Genomic DNA, 27,038 nt, shown 5'->3' on the forward strand with positions numbered 1-27,038 from the left:
GTCCAATCAAATGCGCTCTAGGATGAGAATGCCCCTCCTCCTGCAACCGACACGCAAATAGCAAACCAACATTCATGGCAACCATGTAACTAACGCTTTTAATTAAAAATAATAATGAAAAACAAAAAAAATATTTAGAAATATTTTTAAAGCTAACTGAAAAAAAGACAAAAGAGCATAAAATTACTAAAAATTAAACCGAAATTAAAATGAAAACTGAAAATATGAAAAAAATTAATTAATCAAATATTAATTTTAAACACTCAAATAAAAAATGAAATATTTTTCAAAAGAAAATTAAACCGAAATTAAAATGAAAACTGAAAACATGAAAAAAAAAATCTGAATCAAATATTAATTTTAAACACTCAAATAAAAAATGAAATATTTTTCAAAAGAAAAAACTAATAAAAATGGAAAAAGCACATAGCAAAATAAAAAAAAATTAAACTTCAGTTAAAAATACAAAAATTAAAACTAAATAAAAAATAAATTTAATGAAAAAATAAATTAAATTAAATTAAATTACAATTGAAAAATAAAAACATTTAAATGAAAGAAAAAACTACTAAAATGGCTAAAGCAATTGCAAAAAAAAAAGAAATAAAAAAGAAATGAAATGGAAAAATAAATGAATTTTAAAAATCAAAAACTAATAAACATGACACATGTAAAATAAAAAAAAATTTTCAAATGAAAACTGAAAATATGAAAATAAAAGATTTAATTAAATTACAATTGAAAAATAAAAAAATTAAAATGAAAGAAAAAACTACTAAAATGGCTAAAGCAATTGCAAAAAAAAAGAAATAAAAAAGAAATGAAATGGAAAAATAAATGAATTTTAAAAATCAAAAACTAATAAACATGACACATGTAAAATAAAAAAAATTATTCAAATGAAAACTGAAAATATGAAAATAAAAGTCGATTCAAAATATTAAAACTAAAAACTATTAAAAAACTAAAACTGAATTAAATAAATGAAAACTATCTAGAAATATTTTAAAAACATATATGTATATATACACATACTGTCAATCGATTACAAAAATTCAACTAATTAATCACACATTTTTTCTGAAATTAAAAAAAATTGATTAATCCCACCTAACATTAAAATTTTTTAATATACTTTTACATTGTGATAATTTCACATTCAATCTTCAAATTAATGTAGAAACAACATAAAGACAGTATATTTTAAAATATTTCTTTAGTGGCATCTTTTTTTATGTCTGAAGGCGATTATCACTGATACCAATACTACTGATGTCTCTATGAAATTGATTTTTTCCCCTAATATTTAACCATTGACTATAGCCGTTCAACATTACAGTAGCTATAATTGAGAGCTATCAATTTTAACATTTATTAGACTTTAAAAAATAACTTCATGCAAGTAGGAAATATACAGAAATTGAATAAAGTTATCAAACACTAAATTCTAAATTAAGTATAGATGAATCTTAAAGCTCTTTTTTCTTTTGTTCTTTGATGAACAGACGTCACAGCAGCTGGTTATCAGGTTATTTTGGCTGCTTTAAGAGCTGAACATAACGTGGATCTGACACGCATCATAGTTTCTCATAACTCTTTACCTTATCTGACCCACAGCAGCTCTTAAAGTCTCTATAATGAGCTGAGGAGTTGAATCGGGTGTGTGAGATGAGGGAGACAGTGCAGTTTGGAAAACCACTGCATTTCAGAGACATGTTCTTAAATCTGACTCATATATAACAAATACTTGCATGCACAGTTTTAGTGCAGCTTTAATCGCCTTTTTGGTAACTTCATGACTTAACTGATGACATATCTACCACATTGCATGCTCGTCGTTTCTTTCGCGCTTTGATATGATATAGTGCTTTAATGTAATACAGCGCTGCCGCCGCATTTGTGCGTGCAATTGATGAGCACGTGCCACGGGCACAGTATAACAGCTGACAGGACAGGAAAATTAGTTTTTACTGACATACGGCCTGAAAACATCTCATCTGACCGAGGTTCACTGTTGTTCTGCTGAAGCTCCTCGTCACCTGTATCTTTTCTGTATTTTTGTAAATGTGAATTTTGAACGCGTTAAACTGAAAAAATGAATCGTCTGCGTTAACGCGCTAATTTTGACAGCACTAATATATATATACACAATCATTGTCAGTGCTGAAGATTCCCACTGACACACACGTCTCATCACTATGACAGACACGATTGTTGGACCTTTTTTTCCACTGCTGGAAAAACCCCACAGGTTCATCACCTTTCAGGACACACCTGCCTCTTGATGTTGCACAATCACACACACGTCGTTCACGTAACGTCACCACTGAACGGCACCAGGTTAAGTCAAAGGTTCAGTCCAGCGGAGTATATCATCTTTACCAAGAACACAGGGGTGAAAGGTCACGGACGAACCCTTGAGGAGTTTGAACCTGCAACCTTTCAGCTACCTCTATGAAAACCATCGCAACAAGTTTGACTGAATGCCGACCCCTCTGACATCACGAACACATCACTCTACCTTTAACAAGTCACGTATTTTACACGAAGCATCACATTCCTAGCAGGGCTATTAGAACTCTAAAATAAAACCATTAAAAAAAAAAAGAAAAAAAAAAGAACAATTTCATAACTTAAAATAAAATTAATTTAATTAAAAAATCAGCTACTTAAGGTAACATTTCTCATTTTAATTTAGTTTAACTAAAGTACTAAAATAACTAAAACGTATAAATAAAAATAATAAAAACTATACAGACGCATTTAAAAAAAATAATGCTAATAAAAAAACAAAAACAATAAACGCACTATAAAATTACCACAATTTTCACTAAAATTAAAGTGAAAACGGAAAAAATTTAAATCTTTACATAAAATTATAATATATAATTTAATGAAAATAAAAATTCTAAATTTCAACAAAAACTATAATAGTATATCAATGATACCAAAAAACACTGATCTAAAGTAGCTTGTTATGAATGCTAAATTAAAATGAGTGTTAATTAAGTGTTATATAGACACATAAAAAATTTAATAAATATGACAAACATACAACAACATCACCAAACCTTTAACTAATATTAAAGTGAAAACCGAAAAAAAAATATATATATATTTATATAAAATTAAATAATATAATATAATTTTATAGAAATAAAAATTCTAAATGCCAACAAAAACTATAACAGTATATCAATGACACCAAAAAACACTGATCTAAAGCAGCTTGTTATGAATGTTAAATAAAAATAAAAAATTAAATGTTAATTAAAAAGTGTTAATAAAAATAAACCTGCTGCTCTGGGAACCACTGATGAAACGGAAACTATTAAAACTGAAAGTAGGAAAAACTTAATTCAAAATATTTAAAAAAGCTGATTTAAAATATTAATTAAACCTAAAAGTGAAATAAAAATAAATGAAAACTAGTTAGAAATTTTTTTAAAAGCAAAAACTAATAAACATGACAAAAGAAAATAAAAGCTGACTGAAAATATGAATAAAAATGAATTAAAAAGTGTAAATAAAGGTGCTGCTCTGGGAATCACTGCGATGACGTCGATTTAGTTGAGGTCAAAGTGAGTCCATCTGTTAAACAGCCCTGAATAAACCTGCAGCTCTCGACCAGGTGTGCTTTACATTTCTCCATGTTCTGACTCATGGATTCTTTCAGCAGATCAAACTGTCAGTGTCTCTCCAACGGCTCTTTCCAGTGTTTTCCGAAGCCTCTGCGTCACACACACAGCGACTGACACACACCATAACAAACCTTTATTACGAAACGAGAGCTATTAAGCTACAGAAGGTGGCGAGTTTGAACAGGAGGAGCGTCTCGAGCGGCCGCTGCGCTCGTGTGACGGCACAGACTTGTTTCAGACTGCGGGATCTCACCGCAGGATATCATCGGAAACATTCCCTCCGGCGCCGGACGTACAGAGAGCAGAAAACGGGAACTTACCTTTGGACCAGGTAAACCAGACGGCCCGGGACTCCCGTGAGGACCAGGTGGACCCTGAGAGACACAAAGACGGACAGTCTCTGTAAATGTACGTAACGTTCACACTTCACAAACTATCCACATATATATGTGTGTGTGTGTGTGTGTGTGTGTGTCTGTGTGTGTCTGTGTCTGTGTGTGTGTGTGTGTGTGTGTGTGTTTAGATTTTTTTGCACCCTCAGATTCCAGATTTTCAAATAGTTGTATCTCAGCCAAATATTGTCCGATCCTAACAAACCATACATCAATGGAAAGTTATTTATTCAGCCTTCAGATTAGGAGCGTTTCCTCAGAGGAGGCAGTGTCTCCTCAAAATATTGGATGAGAAAAAAATTTGTAGTACAAAAACGGTATGATTGGATCTGACTGGTTATGATCGGCTGTGATTGGTTCATGCGATAAATCCCGCCTCTTGTGTTCATGTCCGCGTTCGCGAATCAGTCTGAATGAACAACATAATGGTGTAAATGGGAAGACTCATTTAAGAAAGTAAGTAAACAACTCATACATTTAAATATAACCACGTTATTACGTCAAAATAAGACTTAAAATGGCCTGAAAACATGATGTGTGGGAGTTTTTAGTGAGTAACCAGCTTGGTGAAATTTAAAGTAAATCTCTGTGTCTGTGATCAATATTTACCGAGCTTTGATGACCGAATAATTCAAAAATAGTTAAAAGTTAACAATTAAAAAGAATAGCTGAACATAGGTTCACAAATTAAATATATAGTTTAAATTGTTACTACCTCGAGTTATTATTTTGGAATAAATGTAAAATGCTTAAAAACACTTGATTGTTTAATAATGGGGGAAAAAAGCAAGACATACGGATGCTGCATGAATCCGAACACAGGGAAACGGGATTCACCCCGTGACAAACAACCAAACACTGATGCATTAGAGCGGAGCGTCTTACCCGCGGTCCTCTCTTTCCAGGGGGTCCGGGGAGGCCTGGGGGGCCGATGGGACCCTGCAGAGAAACACAGAAAATGAGGAAGAGAGATTGATTCCCGAACAACTGTTTCTGAACAGCACAAGAAAGAGCGTAATTGGAACCGCGTGTCTGACTCCAGCTTTCAACACAGAAAAGCACGTCTGGCATCTGAGAGAGATGAACACGAGCACAGATTAATGAACACCAATAATCCGATTCATGCAGAATTACTGAGACACGAGCTGCTTTAGTGGTGGTTAGAGATCTGGGCTGGCGAGCGTGACGGGATATATATATATGGTGTGAAAACATGGAGAAATATTAAATACAGACACATATTAAATACATAAGTCCAAAATGAGAAGAAGCATTAATTAAGTGCCTTTGTTTGTTTTCATCAAGTTCCAAAAATAAATAAATAAATAAATGTGTTTTTCTTTGCTTCAAGTCCAAAAAGTTCCAAATGAAAAGATAAAAATTCAATTTATTTATAAATAAAATTATTTAATTTAAATATTTATTATTTATGTTTTAAAATTAGATTGCATTATTTAAACAATATTTATTATGTATATATAGACATTATATTTATACTAAATTTTACATTAAGTAAATTACATAATACACACACATATTATAGATATGTTATAGATATGCTATAATAGATAGATAGATAGATAGATAGATAGATAGATAGATAGATAGATCTAGCAAATAAATAACCACTAAAGATTAGCAAAGACTTGCCTTAGTACAAAATATGTGATATAATGACAGTCAGAACATATCTGATGTTTAATAAACCACTGTGTGCAGCAGTATTTTGGACCAATGATGTCTTCTCTGCTACCCAGCATGATGCTCGAAAATAGAAACCAAGAGACTGACCAAATGTCCTGTCGGACAGCGCTGACAGAATGAAAACATACTTCCAAATGTGGCTCTTGTAAACATAACTATTTAGGAGCAATCGCATGTCAATAAAAAACCCTCCATTAAAAGCTTCCATTAACCTGATGCTCTGATGCTCATTAGCCTTTGAGGAACGGCACACAGCTACAGCATCGCTAACTAAACAACCCTGATTCTTTTATAGCATGCATTTTAAAAGCCTCATAAAAGGACATTAAAAATTCACACTGACCTGCTGTTCTGTACTGAACACCGCTGATCACCAGTAAATCATTTTTTTGGATGTTGGTGAAGCTTAAACGGCATAAGAACATGGTTTCACTGGTCCATCACTAACCATCACTAACCAGCACGAGCAAACATGTTAGTTCAGTTAGTTTAATCACCTTCTGATGGGACAGAGAAGAGAGTATATGTTCAATGTTAACTAACACCTGTTTTTTCCAGAAGAAACCAACAAAACAGTTTATTCACTCTGTGTGTCCACAGGTGGAACCACTACAAACGCGAGTTTGATGTTTGACAACACTTGGAGACAATAAAAGTTTAAAGTTTAGTGCAACTTGCAACAACATACAGCTGACAACTATCTAGACCAGATCGGCTCTTTTGCCAAGATGACCAGTGATTGATTTGTAGCCAATGTAAGGTGATGGTTAAGTGTGACAGCTGCTACAAACATGCAGTACATTGAGTGTCGACCAGCAACATTTCTAACATATTGGTATACATTTACTTACATCGTACACTCCTGGTACAAGAGTGCACAAGTGCTTTTCACATTTTAAAATTTTATATATTACTTTAAAGCTGCTTAACTGAAAATAATGCTTTAGTACTAGGGTTGGGGGATATAGCTTAAAAATAATTAAATAAATAAATGATAAATAAGAGTAAGAGTTTTTTTCATTTTAATATTTTTCAATGTTAATCTTAAATTAAAGCATATTATTATGCATAAATTAAAACAAATTAAATGCAAAAATGTATGCATAAATGCATGCATCAATGAATAAATAAATGCATGCATGCTTAAATGCATAAATAAATGCATAAATGTGTAAATAAATAAATGCATAAATAAATGTATCAATCAAATCAAATCAATCAATCAATCTTTGGAACAAAAAATACATCTTTTTGACTAAAATAACTGTTTAAACTCTAGTTTAAAACAATGAAGACATGTTTTCCACACTGTTATTCACTAAATAAACACAATGATGAAAGATATTAAATCATTTTAATTTAAATGCACTAACATGTAGAAAATACATAGTACACTACATATGTAGATACATATGTTTTGTATATAATATCGACATACAAACAATATTTATCTACATAAATTGTGTACTATACGTTTGTGTGTGTACTGTATGCATTGTATTTATGTACATACATGTATGTATGTACATAAAGCCACACTTAGACTTATGTAAAGACCTTAGATGAGAGTGGCAGCAAAGAAAATTCCCAGATATGGCCCTGTGTTATGACAACCATTATTCAAGACTCACATAAACAAAGCCTCACAGGTTTTTGAAAGCACCAGTCGTCCACCTAATGTGCCTCTTATGTTTTGGCTGCTTATTGACAGAAGTGTGTGTAGGAACATCTGGAACGGAGGGTAATCGTGCTCAGCCTATCAGAGAAGACGAAATGTTTCGAGGCCATGCAGCTGCGTTCAGGGCCGACAGAGATCTGTGGAAACTCTGAGACAGCAAACCGCCTGAACACCGCAGGTGAATCTACATGTTCAGTAATCAAACCCATGTTGAAAGAGATGCATTGGTCTACAATTTGTTCTCACAAACAGTTACGTGGCTAAAACCCCTCTAAAACCATCAAGACAGACCAGGTAATCTCCCTAAACTGGCTTGAGCTGGAAAGTAAGAGTGCTTTGGATAAAAGACAGAATGAATTATTAAAATGTCATTAGATATTTTAAGAAACTGATTGCTGTGCTATGGAAACAAAAATCACATAGCTATCCATCTCATTCATTGATTTGAACCTTCGAGGCATAATTAGAGTTACAACAGGAGAGGAAAGTGCAGTGAAACGCTGACTTTGGATAGTCCCAGCTGGTGAATTTACCTCCCCCAGTTCTTCCAAGACAGGAATGCACTGTATCCCTCGGCCAAGTGAGAGCACTTAGGGTGACGTCCAAGAAAAATATCCACAAAGTCATGTCTCATATCCACATATCCTCACATGAGCCACTTATGCAAACACCTTGGTGTTCCACACACAAACGCGCAGGCAACTGTTTAAACATGAATAAAACATACATTTATAGGAGATTCAGAGCGTCATCGTAATCTTTTCCAAAAAGATAATCCGGCTTCTGGCTCGTATCGTCGTTCGTTTGTTAGCATGATTGAACATATTCTGGGATTCTGGAACTGAGGTTCACAATGGCCTACTGACCTACACTTGATATACAACTGCGCTCCACCCTGCAGTTCTGCTGTTGAGAGTTTATTTCATGTACTTTTCTATATTTAGCATTTGCTCCGACTAAATCGAGCCATATTACCCATGCTATAACAGTGAAAGAAGCAAGGAGAAAGAAGTCATGCTGTACTAGTATAGCAGAGCCATAACCGAGAGCTAAGCTAGTGCTAATTCATGACAGGCCTATTTACCATCAGTCACTCTGGCAGCACACAAATTATGAATTATATACATCAAACTTCATGTGAACACCAAATCAGATCATTTTGTTCTAGTACACCATAGCTGTAAACTGAGATTTTTTTCAAGTTGCCCTAAAGTCCTCTTGGGAAATGATAAAAAATGGACACTCTGGGAAATATCTTACTTTTTCTCAATTCTTCACTACCCAACATAGCCTCATGTCTTTGATGGGTGGTGAAAAAGAGAGTAATGAAAATCCAATACGCACAATTGAAAGGTTAATCTATGTACTTCATCATTTGTGTGCTGCTATAAAGAATGATGGGAAATGTAGGTTCACCAAATAGGCCTGGCATCTCATAAATGGGCTGAATAGGTAACATTTTCTAGCAAGCTTTAACACTGTTCATCAACAGATAAACTAAACTGTACCATCAACATTCACCATTACAGCTTATCTCGATGACTAGCAATGATACGCCTCCGGCTCGGAAAGAAACCCCAGAGTTTCTCCACAACTAATTACAACATTGTGGTGCCATTCGTGTGCGCTCATCTCATAAACATGATCATCCTGACATGACTTTGAAAGCAGAATTAGTCTAGACTGAGTGTTTTGACATCACCTGGTTATCTTGTTGCTAGGTAGGGCAAACCCCATTACAAATGGAGGTGTAAATTAGCACATCAGTCAAATTACAGCATGAGCAACTGGCAGCAACTTGAAACATGCTATTATAACCACCTGAAAGTCCAGGAGGACAAAAACAAACTATCACCTTGCTTCTAAATCACTACCTGTCACCGACAAATTATTTACTACTTCTCTTGCCCAGTAGACTCCTGATCAAATATGACTCGCAGAAACTCAGCCAAGTGCATGCTCTCTCTCAAAGAGCTTTTCATTCTGCCCAAAAAAAAAGCCATAAATTAGCCTGAACTCTTGTGCATTGTAATTTGGATGAATTCTCAAGTAGCGCTTTGCTCTGGCTTGCAGCGACTTGATTATGGAAGTCATTCAGAAACATGAGAAAGATAATCAGACAGTACTTACTGGAGGACCCTGTTCTCCTTTAGGACCAACAAATCCATCGTAGTCAAAAAAATATTCGTCTTCTTCAAAACCATAGTCGTATCCGTAACCCTCCGAGTATCCTGCATCGTGCACCCCCTCCTGGACCTGTTCCTCAGATTGGTCCACCAGGTTGTAGCTGCTCTCTTCACGGTACAGGATGGTGCTGTTCACTTTAGGATTGGTCTGGAGTAGCTCTTTGTTGGATTGGTGGGCTCTATCGTCATTCCTCAAGGCCTCTTTCAAACGGCTCTGCTTGACGATGGTGATCAAATCCGGCGTGGCCCGAGTTGCTCTGGGCTTCTTGAGAAGTGGCTGATTCTCAGTGACATTTTCACCGTCAAGGTTCTTGTCTGTTGTGGGGTTGCTCGTGGAAGTCTCTGGAGTGAAGTAGAGGGATTGCACCTTGCTGAATGGTCTTGAAGATGGGTTCATGTGCCTAGGTGTGTTGGAGCGAAACATCTGAGAGCTTGTGGTTGAAAACTGGTCAAAAAGTGCTGTGGGAATAGAGTTGGTGGCCGTAGTGGAGTGATCAGCAAGAGTTGGGATAAATCTCTGAGAGAGTGAATCCAAAGAGCTGCGGTGGAACTTTGGGGAAGGTGAAACTGATGGAAATGGGGACTCTGAGCTCCCTGACAGAGATCGGAAGGTGTCGGACAGTCTGCACTGCTTTTTAACATAGTCACAGTAGTGCACCGCAGCTTGGGCGGAGGGGTAAATATCCAGCTGGCATAATGCTCCTTCAAACTGCACCATCCTGGAGTCCATCCTTCCCACAGAGAGGCGGCCTTCAGAGCTCAACGTCTGTGGACGGGTCAGCGTTTCCTCGCCGTACTGCACAGCCCCGCAGCGTGCATAGAAAGATACGGAGCGTGGCCGGACCCCCACAGAGAAGGAGTGCCACTGTCCATCTTGAACATCGTACTTGAAGTAGATTGACGCTTTCTCTCCCGTGTAAACCACTACCCTTCCGGGCAGGAGCTGCAAGCCGAACTGCAGTCTGTCCCTGCCATCACGCACACTAAAAATAAAGGCATTGTTCGCTCGCCAGGAGCTTAAACTCACTATGATAGAAAACTCCTCCTCCACGCCTGCGGGGAGCAGGTCCACCGATGGGGCCTCAATAAGGGAATCCTGTCCGAGGACAACCCCAAAACCAGGGGGCAGGATGGACAGAGATGAAGCAAGGGAGGTGAGGTAAGGTGTCCCGGAAGAGTGTATGTCTCTGCGACCCGAAAGGCCCAGCTGATGAATAAGGTCTACACCTTGAGAGAAAGAAAGAGACAATTGTAAGCAACAAGCTAAGCAGGGTTTGGCTAGGTAAACACCACAAGAAAGATATTCGATGCGAGTTTGTTGTGTGGTTGGTTCTGCTAGGGTGTTCAAAGTGGTTTTTAGCATGATGCTAGAGTGTCCCAAGTTTGTTCAAACCTCTAAACTAAAGGATGAGCAGTAGAGATTAGCAACTAGTCCACGGCTTTAATTTAAATCAGTTAAATATTTCAATTTGGCTGACAGTCACCATAAACATTTTCTAACTTAGAAGGCCTCTATAATACAAACAACACAAGCGGCTTTGTTAAATATGTGCTTTGACATACATGACATCACAAATTACCCATGAGCCCTTGCATAGCATCTGTGGTCCAGATGAAGAGAGAGAATGAGAGGAAAGTGGGGGTCTGAAACCACACATCTCTTTTCTCTCTTTCTCTTTCTGTGTGGATCCTTCTTTCTTTTTTCTGTCAAATGTTATTAGTCTGTGTGCATCTGAGTGGCCAGAGAGATGAGAAAGAACATTCTGAGGAACTAATCCCTCGTCATATCTGTTTAGTTTAGACCAGGGCTCTTCAATTCCAGTCCTGGGGGGCAGATGTCCTGCAGACTTTAGTTCCAACCCTAATTAAACACACCTGTATGTAATTTGCAAGTATTTCTGAACACTGTAAAAGACTTGTTCCAGGGTACTTGATGGGGTTGGATTTAAACTCTGCAGGACACCGTCCCTCCAGGACTGGAGTTGAAGAGTCCTGGTTTAGACTCAAATGAAAAACTTATCACACATAATTTAATTTGGATGTTAGATACTTTCTTGTGCCCCAGTTTAATGTGCAGAGACAATTAAGTAAAGCATTCATAAGCTGACTTCCTGAATAGTGCAAATATCCATTCGCACCTTGAATGAGCTATCCGTTAGCTAGGGCTGCACGATTATGACAAAAATCATAATTGTCAATTATTCCCTTGAGACTGTAATTGCAATTATTAATCACGATTATCACAATTTACATAGAATGATGTTTATACCACTGTTTGAAGCAACCGCATGCCATATTTTTAGATGAAAATAAACAAGTTGAAAACACTTTTCAACTTTTCATTTGACTTTTTATTGCTTTTCTATAGTATTAAGCCTCAAATGGCATCTATACATTGGATTGGTTTCTTCTTTAAATAAAACAGTAAAAATATGCATGGTATTATAATGTTATACTAAAACTAAAATTAGAACAATGGAAAAACCCTTAAGATAACAAAAACACATCTTAAGCATGTAGAATAATGATTACGTAATTGTGCCATCCGTAAATTAGAAATTTGATTAATTGTGCAGCCCTACTATTAGCATCAAATTTTTTGACCTGTCTAAACAACAAAAGTCACAGACATTTAGGTGGATGCTCTAGTGGAGCTTCAGTGAATGCATATTACTTACTGATATTTTTAGGACAAATTAGTTTTATCTAAATGCTTGCTCCTAACCCAGACTTACCCACTTACACCCATCAACTGATAAGGCACGTTCTGGTTTGGGGTGGACTGATCTAAATGGAATTTAGACTTAAAGATGAAGTTTGCCATTTTTGCACCAGAGTCACCAAACAGAACTGCATGCTTTAATTTTTTTCAAGACCAACAGATAGTCTCATGCATTGGTTGAGTCCGTGGTGCTGAGTTGGGATGCTCATGCAAACGTAAAAGTGTTTAACAGCGCCACAGAGTCTCAGCCTTACACTTTTCAGGGAAATCAACCTACAAATGGTTTACCTACTGTCTCCACATATTAAGGTAGGATAGAAGCATTTTAACATCAAAGAAATTACACACTTTGTTAAATACAACACACGACTGGGTTAGCAGTAGTATTTGTAAAATGCTTACTTTTAACCTAGACTTTCCCACTTGTACCCATTAATTGATAAGGTAAGCCCTTGTTCTACAGAATTTGGACTTACAAGTAACGTTTGCAATTTCTGTACCACCAGTGTCACCAAACAGAATTGCACATGTTCAACTTCAAATGTTTTCAAGGCCAACAAACTTGGTCCATGTTGCTCTCTCGGGCTGGTTAGGATGCTCATGCAAACCTAACAATGTTCAATACAGCCATACTTTTCAGGGGAATTAACCTACAAATGGTTTACCTGCTGTCTCTGTATATTAAGCTAGAACAGAAGCATTTTAACAATGAGGAAATTGCACACTTGCCTGAGGGCAGCAGAGTAGATCCGTAAGGAACTACAGCAAGTCTGTTTTTGAGATCAAGTGAAAATGAAAAGTGAAGTAAGGCCAAGTATAGTGTCCCATACTCGCAATTTGTGCTCTGCATTTAACCCATCCAAGTATACACACACAGCAGTGAGTAGTGAACCAACACACACACACACACCGTGAACACACACCCGGAGCAGTATTCTTGCTCAAGGGTCTTGAGGATGGTATTGAGCGTTGTACATTCACTGCCCCCACCTACAATCCCTGCCGGTACCGAGACTCAAACCCGTGACCTTTGAGTTACAAGTCCGACTCTCTCTAACCATTAGGCCACCAACAAGTGAGCAGGAAAGCTTGTCCTCCTGTCAGCAAACACAGACAAGCTTTTACACGGTTTGAGAATGTCCATGGAGAAATCTCTGAGGAAATGTGCTGGAAACAGGCACTTTCATTACTAATCCAGACTTTCTGCTTTTCGTTTAAACAGATCTCTTCATCCTCCACTTAAACAGATGACAAGCGAAAGACAACAACGGTTGAGACACAAAGTTACCGTTGATCCCTCTCGTTCTTTCTGTTCTGGAGTTACAAGTTCAGCGTAGGCTGTTACTGTGCCTCGAAACTCTTTGTTGCTTGATTCACCGTGGTTTTAAAAACAGACGGGATCTTAAACAACCATGAAAAAAAAGAGAATTAGACTTCAAAGCTCAGCCAGCCATGTTTTTGACTGGTAGCACATGGGCGACCCTGTGAACTTTCACCTCTTTGGCAGTTCAAATTGAACACTGAACTCTGTCGTGCTATGGCCAACTGGAGTGCCAAACAAATTATGTTAAGCTGCGGATAAATATTAACGTAACTAAAGATTAGTCTTTCAGACAGTTGGTGGATGATAAAAAAGACTTACACTGACAAAATGTCATAGACACTTTAGGTTAGATTTTTTTGTTGTTGCATTGAACCAGTAAGAAACCACCTAGAAACCACCCAGAACACCCTTGCAACCAAACAGCGATGTGTTACAACCCACTTAGCAATATAGCAATGCCTTGGCAACCACCGACAACACCCTAGCAACAGCATGCATGAGTAAGCACCACGAGTGCACTGCATTGTGGGATACACTTTTGCTCAGTTACATACTGCACATTTTGATAAATCCAGAATGTTGATAAACAAACTGATACTGGTAGCCATTGACTTCCATAGTATTTTTTTCCATACTATGGAAGTCATTGGTTACCAGCATTCTTCAAAATATCTTCTTTGTGATTTGTGAAAAAAACATCAATAAAAGCATTACTTATAGCGCACATCCCATCCAATAATCGCAATAAGCTTTGCGCTTTGTTACTTTTGAAATGAAACAAAGTCTCAGCTTTCAAATTCTGTCAATTTTAAGAGTTTTGATGCTCTTTAATTTGGCATCATTTTATCATTAAAGTTTCTTACATGCATTTTAATTGTTTTTATACAACTCAGTTTTGTTTTGAGTGTCGATTATTAAACACATTTGATTAATTAACTGATTATTAAATAAACTTGGTTTTCGCCTAAATTAAACGTTTTGGTTTCTGTGTCGCTTCATTTTATCAGTTCATGCATTCCCTGGGAATCGAACCCACGGCCTCGGCATTGCTAGCGTCGTGCTCTTCTGCTTGAGCTACAGGAATGTACAGTACAGTAAACAATCTTCTGTAAGCTGCCAACTCGCAGTGTAATGATAGTCGAGCAGTTTTCTAATGATATACTTTAAGGCTTCAGGATCTTGTGCAATCATAATTCATGTGTGCTTGTGTAACATCTTTACTGCAGGCTGTCCTCTATTGTTTGAAGGTGTCTTTTCTTCCTAATGTCAGCTTGAACGGCAGCCAGGCAGTGTTTTGTATCTCAGCGAGTGTTTGATCTTTATATCATCTTTGTTACAGTGATGATTTCAGATAAAGATCAAATGCTGTGTAAACTGCAAGACTATGCTATCACAACCTCCACCCCCTCCATCTAGACCAGCGGCAGCTGACGTTAATGCAGCACTGCATGCTAGTGGTCTAAACGTCTTTTCTTTTTTCTTTTCTTTTTGAGAAAATTCATACTTTTAGAAATTAATTTCTAAAAAATTAATTAGAAATTAATATTTTTATTCAGCAAGGATGCATTAAATTGATTAAAAGTGGCAGTAAAGACATTTATAATGTTACAAAAAAATTCTATTTCCAATAAATGCTGTTCTTCTGAACTTTCTATTCATCTGTGAATCCTGAAAAACTAAATTGATCACAGTTTTCACAAAAATATTCGTCAGCACAACTGTTTTCAACACTGATAATAATCAGAAATGTTTCTTGAGCAGCAAATCAGCATATTAGAATGATTTCTGAAGATCATGTGACACTGAAGACTGGAGTAATGATGCTGAAAATACAGCTTTGATCGCAGAAATAAATTACAGTTTAACAGATATTCACATAGAAAACAGTTATTTTAAATATAAGATTGGTTTCTTGAGAAGCAAATCAGCATATTAGAATGATTTCTGAAGATCATGTGATACTGAAGACTGGAGTAATGATGCTGAAAATACAGCTTTGATCGCAGAAATAAATTACAGTTTAACAGATATTCACATAGAAAACAGCTGTTTTAGATTTGTAATAATATTTCACAATAATAGTGTTTTTACTGTATTTTTAATCAAACAAATGCAGCCTTGATGAACATAAAAACAAAAAATATATTTATTTTGTTATATAATCTATAATCTGTATAGTTTTATTCGATCTATCTATCTATCTATCTATCTATCTATCTATAAATACACACAAGTATTTAAAACATAGCAAAATATTTTAGCAATAAGCAATTTATTTACAGTATTATATTTATATAATTACATATACAGTGGGTACGGAAAGTATTCAGACCCCCTTAAATGTTTCACTCTTTGTTATATTGCAGCCATTTGCTAAAATCATTTAAGTTAATTTTTTTTCCTCATTAATGTACACACAGCACCCCATATTGACAGAAAAACACAGAATTGTTGACATCTTTGCAGATTTGAATACTTTCCGTACCCACTGTATATATATATATATATTTCTAACTACATTTAATATACACAAAATGCCAAAAATCCTTTGAATTGCAACACATTTCTGAATCAGTCTTGAATCGAATCACTGAAACTGATTCAGGAGCTTGTCAACCTGTCACAATGTTATATTTGCTGACATTTAAATCAGCGATGCTATTAAAACATATCTGTCTGAACAAGAACGGATTGTGAAATTAGTATAATGACAAGCTCTTCTTTTGAAAACTTAACAACCTAATAAAAAAGAAATCCCAATTACTGTATGTACTGTATACTGTATATATTTAGTTCAAAATCATTCTAAATATACTATATATAAATTCGCCATTTATCACCCAGTCTGAATCACTATGGTTTCCTCTCAGTATCTCTCTTCCTGCCCTCTGAGTTGATGTTCTCCATCTCACACAAATAAATGCAAATGCCAAAATCCTCCCACCAGCTTAGATCAGGTTTCCATCAGAAGAAAAGCAGCTCACCGCAGGCTAACCTGCTTGACCTGTGAGTCCATCTAAACCAGCCTGAACCTTCCTCACTTCCACACGGTCTCTCTGTATCTGTACAGTCTTCAGCGAGAGAGAAGAGCCCTGCAGAAATCTGGAAATGACCCATTAAGATGAAAATATGACCGAAAGTGAGAGATAGAGAGTCACTCGGAGCGCAAGAACAGACACGCAGACGATTCAGTGAAGAGAGAGCAGCACGCTCACAAGCACATGCAATCTGACACAAATTCTTTCTGTTTGAACGCTTGCATTTCCTTCCTTTCCTGCTTCCCAATGTCCTTCCTTCGCTTTTGGTTTCCTTCTGAATTTACTCTAGAGTAAAGTTCATGGAAGCCGGTTTCCACCATGGAATAAAAATTAAAAAAAAAGAGGTAATTACAACTTTTTATCTCGCAATTCTGACTTTTCCCCCTTGCAATTCTTTGTTTATATCTTAGAATTCTGACTTTTTCCAATAAAATTACAAGAAAAATGTCAGAATTGCGAGTTGCAAGATATAAACTCAAAATTGAGAGAAATAAACTCATAAATTCAACATTGCGAGATATAGACTCAGCATTCCAAGATGCAAACTCAGAATTCAGAGAAAAAGTCAGATTTGTGAGATTTAAACTTAGAATTATGAGACTTTAACTCAGAATTACGGGAAAGAGTCAGAATTGCAAAACGTAAACTCTGAATTATGAGGAAAAAGTCAGAATTGTAAGATGTAAACTCAGAATTACAAGGAAAAAGTCAGAATTGTGAGATTTAAATTCATAATTTCATAACTCAGAATTATAAAAAAAAAATGTCAGAATTGCAAGATGTAAACTCAGAATGTCAAGGGGGAAAAAAAGAGTTTATAACTTACAATTGTGATATAGGATCTCACAATTGTGAGATAAAAAATGTGGCAATTACCTTTTCTTTATTTTAGATTTTTTTCATTCTGTGCCAGAAACAAGCTTCCATAAGAATCACACACACTCAAACCTCTTTAGCATTTGCTCTTTTTTTGTAAGTCTTTGCATAATTCATAAAGCATCTGCTAAATGCATAAATGTAAACTTTTTAATATGTTTCCACTGTTTCATCTGTTTATAAGCACTCAGTAATTCACACTGACTGCCATGCATCATATATGAGAGCCAATCATATATTATAGCTCATATACAAGCATTATTATACACACAAATGGCCATTTAGTGCCTGTAAAATGTTTTATGAGTTTGCTCGCTGCTCACTGCTCACTGCTCCTTTCTTCCCCCATCACTCTTTCTCTGTGTGTTTATATGCAATCTACATAGACATTTCACACAGTCTCAGATTCATATTAACAGTAAAATATGTACACTGGCAGATCGGTGTTTCCGTAGAAACAGAAATACAATCGGAAGGAAAACAAACAAAACGCATTAAAATGACTCTGAAACGCCTTCCGTTTTATAGGGATAGTTCACCCAAAAATGAAAATGTGATGTTTATCTGCTTACCCCCAGGGCATCCAAGATGTAGGTGACTTTGTTTCTTCAGTAGAACACAAACGAAGATTTTTAACTCAAACCGTTGCGGGATGCACCGAATATTCGGCAACCGAAATTATTAAGAATAAGCGAAAAGCGAAAAGGCCGAATAATATGAACCGAACAATGACGAACGCGTTGCAGCAAACATGTCGACAGTGTGAAAGTATTTAAAACTATCAGAGAAAGACGCAGAAATCATTACAAGCGTGAAGCACCGACAGCGAGAGACTTAGTGCTGCATCATGTCTCCGATGAGAAGAAAAGGTGGCTAATACTGTATGATGATTGAAATTGCTAAATGACCTCAAACGATTTGTAAATAAACTGCAGAATGTTATATTTTCTAATGCACGTACGAATTGCATGTATTCTGACAGCGCTGCGCGAGCTTGCGGCGCCAGGGTTCAAAGTCCAAAGCGTGAGGAAAATCTGCGCTAAAACTGTGTTACTCGTCAGTTGCTCAGTAACATTTTTGTGAATTTTTTTAAAGGCAGTCTCAAAAATGGCCAAAAATATTATTTTACTAACTTATTAATTTTAAGCTAAATTGTGCTTTGTTGGTATAATGTCTGCTAGAATGTTAAAAAAATGTTCAGTGTTAAGTAAATATTTTTTAATTGTTGTTTTGTAATTTATTTTTTATTTGAAAAGCAGGACAAATCAGTAAAAAGCACATTTTGGCAATTTAATTAATGCAATTCTGAAAAAAATGGCAAAATAGGCCTACATGGGGGAAAAATGTGAAAAATCGTGTTCGGTATTCGGCCTTCGGCCCAGTGTTTCATTTTGTTCGGCTTCAGCTTCGGCCTAGAATTTTCATTTCGGTGCATCCCTACAAGAAACTGAACAGTATTTGTATAGTTTTTTACCTCTGATTTTCACCGCAATGTCTGAACTGTCCTGAGCGCGCGTCCTGAGCGCGTTCTCGACAGCCGGTGCGTGACGTGTCTTCTTCTTGCTTTATGGCGGATCGCAGACTTATAAGTGCATTACTGCCACCTATCTCTCAAATGGACCATTGACACTCCATCTACAATCTCAATTAGGAGTGTCAATGGTCCGCCCAGGACAGTTCAGACATTGCAGTGAATCAGAAGTAAAAAACTATATAAATACTGTTCAGTTTCTTGCACAGACCGATCGTTTCGTGTCTTTACACATCAATGTATCGTCACGAGCCGCAGGGTTTAATTTGGTTTTGTTTGTGTATGTTTTTTTGACTCTCAAAGCCGTGATTCCCATTCACTTCCATTATAACACTGACAGACTGCAACGGTTTGAGTTAAAAATCTTCGTTTGTGTTCTACTGAAGAAACAAAGTCACCTACATCTTGGATGCCCTGGGGGTAAGCAGATAAACATCAGATTTTCATTTTTGGGTGAACTATCCCTTTAAATATTACAAACGATTTACTCTGAATATTAAACTGGGATACGAGGAAGTATTTTAACATCCAAATGACACACATCGGCTTTAAATAATGGCAGAACTCTGAGTGCATGCAGAATTTCAGAGGTCAAAGGTCAGAGGTGAGAAGGTGAAGGGTGAGAGGTGAGCATACCTGGAGCTGCTGATGGCTCTTCTGCTGACAGCAGCGCCACACATGTTGACAGGAGGAGGACGAGGAATCTCCTGCAGACAATCAACAACAAACACTTCAACAGTCATAAAACACTGGCACTGCGTACTGTGTAGTGTATGGCTGAATGATCTGGGACGGAAAAAATTTAATTGCTATTTTTCAGCAATTTTCATTTACGATGCGGTTAAAAAGAAATTCCAGACATGCTGTGCTTGTTTGTAGGGCTGCACAACATTTTGTGATTATATATCAATATGGCTATTATATAATAATAATAATAATTATTAATATTATTGTAATTTTACAGTTGTATAATGTTAAATTATTATTATTATTACTAAATAAAAAATACTAAAAGCAAAGAAAGAACTATTACTATTGTAAAATAAAAATGGATATTTAAAAAAAAAAAAAAATAATAATAATAATTAATATTATTATTATTGTTAAAAGTATAAAAATAAAATAAAAACAAAAAAGAACTATTACTATTCTAATATTTCACTGTAAATGAGAAAAAATTAGTATTTAATAATAATAATATTTTTACATTACAACTGTAAAATTACAATACTAATATTTATGGCTGTTTAATTAGCTTCATTTTCAAATGTTAAACCATCAGACTTTTATTTTGATGGAAATCCACAGGGAGCCATGAAAGCTTCTTTTTCCATATCGTGATTTTTTTTTTTAATTTGTCATTTGTTTTGATTAATCGTTTATCCCTAGAGTATAGAGTATACTATATACTGCATATCACATGCAATTCACAAATCAAACAAATACATATGCAGCATACAGTATTAAATGTCTCAAGCTGACTGAAATATGTTGCATTTAATTTGGCAGGTTAATTCGTTTTTGCATATTTAATCCAATTTCTTGCTATTGTGCAAGTATAACATGTCTTTAAAATATTTGCAACTGGAGTCTGAAAAATAAGCTTTTCTCTTTGAATTCATTCTGATTGAATTAATTAATATCCAACACCTTTTCTGACCCCATTTGCAGTTATTTTCTTGTTGTAATCATAAACTCACTTCATTTTGATCAATTTCTCAATAAACAAGACTACTTTATCATGATTTAACAATGTTTTTCACTTTTTGCAGCAACACTGCTCGTTTTGCACATATAATGCAGAACTGGTTTTTGAAGGCACGTTATGACTGGAATTCCTGCCAAAATAAAGGCCTTCACACAAACCGCCGTCAGATGTTTCCATGCTTTTCGATCTAAAATCTCAGACCCACATCGCTGCGACCTTCACACTGAACCGAAGGCGGGCGCTCATGTACAGTAATGCCATGCATGATGCTTTCCTTGTTTTCCAGCGTGAATGGGAATCATCAGACATTCCTGCTGTTTGTGAATCCCTCAGGCCTGAATTCCTGCTGGAAGCCTGTTCTCCAGTGACTCACTACAGGAACCCAGCATGTGCTCCTCAGATGTACAGAATCAACAGAACACAGTCCAGAATCAAACAACAAACCCCTCGAGGCCATGCAGTAAGAGATGCTCTTATAAAACCCCCTTAATCACAGTAAAATCATGGTAAAACCTCATCCTAACCAAGAGCGATGTAACATGTTTCCAGCAATAAATACACTGAAAGAAATCAAAGCCAATCAGAATACATGAGAATTTGAACCAATGAGATTCCATTGTGGGCGGGGCTACAAACCAGAAACCTTAAAGTAACAGAGAACTACTTGTGCAACACTGAAAGACATAAAACTCACTAATAATTATAATTACGCTAAACAGATCTTCTGCTGAGCATGATTTCTGTCGGCTCTCGTAAAATAACCTTTGAATTAATTCTGACTAATTAATTAACTAATAAAATAATTTAGCAATTTCTCATTAAACATGAATGTTTTATATTATGTAATTTTTGCATCTTGTATATTGATTTAGATATTTATACTGATTTTCTTTTTTTCTACTGAGAAAAACACTTTTTGCAGTGATTTGATTGTGCATAAATATGAAAAACTAGAAAAGTGTAAATGTTTCCTTGGCAACTAAATGAAATAAAATACATTTACGTTGAAGTCATTTTTAAAACTAGACCCGAAATTTAAAAAATTAAAAAATATTTAATAAAAACAAAAATGCCGAAGCACAAAACAAAATTTTCAAAACTTAAATTAAAATATAAACTGAAAACAAAAGCAAAGTCAAAATATTAATATATACTATAAAAGTACACAAATAATACTAAAATATGAATATGTATAGCATAGTATGACACACATGTAATATGTGTAATAGCCACAGACATCACATAACATGAATGCACTATGACAGAGAAAGCGTTTAATGCACTTTAGCTGTCGAATGTGTGTGTGAAAGCTCAGTGTGTGTGTTTTGGGGGGTCCTGGCGGTCTAATGAAACCCAAACAAAGCATTTTATGACTGTGACGGAGCGGGCTAATGGAGGTCCGTCTGGTGCCGTTATAAACTGTAATTATCCTGTCGACGAGAGAAGCTGAACACAGGAACGCTGCGGATCACAACACACAGGAGAGGAAACGGCCCATCGTTTCAGAAAGTGTGAGCGACTGCTCTCCCGAGAAGGTCTTTACAGTATTTTGCAGGGCTAAAATGTAAAGAACAAGATTTCTGTGTCACAAACAATTTGACTGCCATCATTCTGATGCAAAACAGATCAGAAACTCTGGACGCTCAACAGGAATCTGACAGCTTGACGGCTCAACCCTAGGTGGCGCTAAAGAAATGAAAGCGCAAGATCAGTTAGTTTGCTGATCATGTTTGTCTACAGAGAAACCAACGGTTTAGTTAGTCAAATAACTAACATGTTTCACAACAACTTGAATAGTGCTGTATTTCTTTAAAATCACTCTCACTTGCTTTTAATATTTTGTTAAATAAATGCAAAACATTCTCAAAGTGTGGCTTAAATGCTTTTTGGAGGCACTTCATATGTAACTTAAACATGCATATATCTAACAAACACAAACATTATATTTTTAAGATTAAGATCAAGGTTTTGAATGTGTCAAAGGAGATCTTGTATGAATAAAAAACCTTGATCTTCCTAATAATCATATCTTTGTTAAGCAATGTTAATTCAATAAGCAGAACAGAACAGTGTTATATTAGTATAATTGAGATACTATTATTTTTTTATATTTTGAAATATTTTTATATATTTTGTATTTTTGTATATTTTTTATATTATAATTGTATCATATTTTTTTTTATATCAAATTCAATATTTTTATAATTTCAGTTTTCATTTTAATTTTTTTAAGTCTTAGTAATTATACAGTGTTTTGCCATTTTTACATCTATATTTTTTTTATTACTTTTTATTTCAGTTTTAGTTATTTTAGTACATCATGTTAAACTAAATGAAAATGCAAAATGTTAGCTGAAATAAAATGTTTTTTTTTTATATATTTGACTTCATTTCAGTTAATATTTATTATTTAATATTTATTATAAATTAATCAATTTTAATATTTATTTAGTTAGTTAGCTAGTTAGTTTAATAACCCTGCCAAAGAACAGATTTGAACTATTTAGACTAGTCTTACAAGCTAGGCATCAAATTTTTTTCTTTAAGACTTCATGTCAGTTACATAAAAAGTAGATTTCTAATGTCTAATTTGAATCCCAAAACTAAGACTGATTAACCCTTGACTAGCTGCTAGTTGGTTAGACTAGTTGCTAAGACACAGATTTAACATGCAACAGGCCGCAGGTTTGAGAAACTCCATCAACGAAGAAACATCATCCTCTTACAGGACTGACAGTCGGTTATATAATCCTCCCAGAGACGAATGTGGAGTCAGAGAAACCATCATTCATCCTGACACAGTGTTGAGATACTTCCCTCATAAACCTTAAACCAGCGGCCCGAGGGAAGTCTATCTAGTGATCATATTTGACTAACACTAACCCCAAGAGATTTCATCCCCCACCTGATATATGCTGACACCAACAAAACCTTCAAGATACAATTCTGAGCACAACTTCAACCACAATCAAATGCACAAACAAACAAAAAAAGTCTCTTTTCTGCACTTTAACTCCTCAGCACCAAGTTTTGGTCATTTTTTATGATTAATTGCTTGTTATGTTTCTCATTTGTAAGCTACGTTGGATAAAAGCATCTGCCAGATGTTCTCAGAGGTCCATGAAGCTCCTTCAAGGAAAACACATGATTTCAAGCAACGTTACCTGCTGTTTTGGATTGGTCAGCTAGATCGGTTGGTCAAACTTATTTGTTTTCCCACAGTTCTCTCTGAGAGGACGCTCGAGAGGATGGTGTGACATTCCACGACCGGAGAAAAGCAAACAAAAACACAAACAAAACACGGCGGAAGAAAGAAACAGAGAAGACCGAATCTAAACAAGAGTTTGTCTGAGCCCTTGTATGTTCCTGTGATGATTCACCGGACGTCATATTCCTCAACATCTGAGAAAATGCTCTTCATAACATGATGAAACAATCTCCATGTTCCTCGAAGAACGCTAAAAACGCTGGATTCATCCATCCACAAATGTCCAAACCTCATTAAACAGGCTGTGAGTAAATCCTGAGATTTGCAGCGATGCCAGACCCTAAATTACTCTCACATCTGGCTACTGTGTAGTGAACAAAACTAGTTCTGACGCAACGTTGACTCGTTTAAATGACTACTAGCAGTGTTGGGGTAACACATTACAAGTCACGCAAGTTATGCAATCAGATTACTTTTTCAAGTAACTTGTAAGGCCATGCATTACTTTTTAATTTACAAGAAAATAACCGAGTTACTTTTTCAAATAAGTATCACCAGTTACTTTGTTTTCTCATTTATTGACTGACAGCTCTCCTGTCCGCATGTTGAGAGAAATCGGATTTCATTTGTTTTTATTGCTGAACTTTCTGCATCCTATTCTTCATGCAATCCATAATAGCAGCATAACTGAAAGGTTTGTTTGAGCTGCGCTCTCTACTGTACAGACGTGAATTTACATTTCCTTCAGCCTGAGGCTCATGCATTTCACTTTTGGTGTGAAAAGGCTTTTACATTCGTCAAAAATAGAACTTTTTTATATTAAAAACAAACAAGCAAGCCCAGCCCAGATTTAAAAACTAACATAAAAGTAACGTAACACATTACGTTCCATAAAAAGTAACTAAGTCCCTTTTTTAGGGAGTAACACAATATTGTAATGCATTACTTTTAAAAGTAACTTTCCCCAACACTGAACAAGTGACTTCCAAATATAAACAATAGATTCAATATATAAAACTAGATTCAGAAAGCTGCATCCACTTTTGCGGGTCATGAAAACTATAGCATTCAAGAAACATTCTGGTTCCTCCGCAGCAATGATTTTTGACCAATGAATTTCTAGATTTGACAAATTCGACAGATTACTTTGGGTTCAAGCTAGGGCTGGGCGAATAACAATAACAATAATTCTAAGCTACTGAATTCAGAGAAGAACACAAATGACTCGTGATTTTAACTAGTTTAAAGCCAGATGAAACGGTGCTGACAAACAGCAGAGACACTGTGAGCTACGATACAGTCAGAAGACAATAAATCAGTCTACAAATCACCATCATTTGCCATGAATTTACTGTAGTAACACTAACTGCATCATGGTATTGTGGCAGAAATGTGGGATATTTATATGAAATTGTTATATTATTAATGCAGACATGAATTAAATGAACTAAAGGAGTAATGGAATATAATTACAGTATTTTTTTGTGTTTAAGCTACACTGTAAAAAAATTATTGTGATTTTAACAATAAAAGACTGTAAAAATGCTACAGTAAAAACCTGTTAATTGATTATCAGTAACTTTCCATACTACATACGGTGAATAACTGTATATACATTTCATGTAATTTTACAGTAAAATACTGTTAAAATTGCGGGTTTTTAGAAGTGGAAAAGAAAAAGTCATTGTATAATTTACAGTAAAAAAACGTAAATTGACACTCCCAGAATTCCCTGCATGACACTTCATATTTTATGTTTTTTCTTCTAAATAACTATGTTTCTTCTTAGTTTTTTCTTATCAGTTGGGTTTTATCTTACATCTAATGTTGTTAAATTAATGTTTACTGCATAATTTCAGTATCATGTGTGTTACCATGATAAGTGTTTGTGTGAATGACACTGTGCACCTTCTATATATATCTTCTATATATATATATATATATATATATATATATTAGTATTTCCCTTCCAACCACGGCTGCCGGTATTTTACCGTAAATGTAAAATGTAAATATAGTGTTTGTGCATTTATGCTAAACAGACTACTGTTTTTCACACAAATACCTAGAAACCATATAGTTATATTTTTACCATGGTATTGAGTAGGCCTGTCGCAATAATCAATATATCGACTTATCGCGCAATATATGTACAATGACCTCAATAATTTTTGGTGATGCAATATATCGCCCATTATATTTATTTAAAAATTAATGTTACCATGTTTTGTACATTCCACTTGCGCCTGTGTCTTTTGCAGCTTCTCGTACATAACGCAGTGTAGTCATGAGGTGCTAGTTCACATTTAATAAATGCTTCTATAAAAAAAAGTTTAATCTGCAGATATGGTCTTGTTTAGGGATCTGTGCCTTTGTGCATACGGACATCTGACTGCTAAGTAGTAATTTTGTTTTTCAGCAATAGTGTGCACCATTAATTTACAGAGAAAAGAAGGTCAGGGAAAAATCTGTAGATGGAAAAATCTCCATACAAGTTGGCCTTCTTGCATTATTATGCTGTTACATTATGATTATATATTCAGTGGCATAAAATGGTCTTTAAAATTACAATAATATCGCTTATCGCAATTATTTCTGGGGCAATATATCGCACAACAAAAAGTTGTTATCGTGACAGGCCTAGTATTGAGGTGCTTTATAACAATGGTTAATTTGAATAAAACTCAAACAGTCAGAATAATTACATTTGCATGTAAAAATGAAGTTGTTACAATTTTTACAGATGTTAATGTTTTTGATAATGAACATAAATTTACATCTGCATCCAAACTCAAGCGACTGTCAAATGTGCATTTCTAAGAGACAAAAATGTAGTATTATTAATATTGCAGCCTGCACTGCAAACTGTGCTGAAGATACACGTCATCAAAGTCAGGAACACAAACCGGTTTCATGATTTGAAACAATATCACTCATTAAAATATGCAGAAACGAAGAAATAATTTTTTTCTATTAAGAGATTTATTTTGTTAAGGAAAAAATCACTGGAAAAGTGTAAATAATTCAAAA

At 35.3% G+C, this 27,038-nt stretch overlaps 1 protein-coding gene across 1 annotated transcript in view; it reads right to left on the minus strand.

Annotated features, from left to right (window-relative positions):
- LOC107709510 (collagen alpha-1(XXIV) chain-like) overlaps positions 1 to 27,038 on the minus strand; it is a 125,639-nt gene that overhangs the window by 94,422 nt on the left and 4,179 nt on the right. Inside the window, exons 2-5 of the mRNA XM_016514004.1 lie at positions 19,729 to 19,799; positions 9,546 to 10,828; positions 4,919 to 4,972; positions 3,962 to 4,015 (exon numbers count right to left, since the gene is read on the minus strand). Of these exons, the coding sequence (XP_016369490.1) occupies positions 3,962 to 4,015; positions 4,919 to 4,972; positions 9,546 to 10,828; positions 19,729 to 19,799 (1,462 nt within the window). The remainder of the gene's footprint in view (positions 1 to 3,961; positions 4,016 to 4,918; positions 4,973 to 9,545; positions 10,829 to 19,728; positions 19,800 to 27,038) is intronic.

The sequence above is a fragment of the Sinocyclocheilus rhinocerous genome, unplaced genomic scaffold, assembly GCF_001515625.1.
Source record: "Sinocyclocheilus rhinocerous isolate Xijiao unplaced genomic scaffold, SAMN03320098_v1.1 scaffold686, whole genome shotgun sequence".
NCBI classification, from domain to species: domain Eukaryota; kingdom Metazoa; phylum Chordata; class Actinopteri; order Cypriniformes; family Cyprinidae; genus Sinocyclocheilus; species Sinocyclocheilus rhinocerous.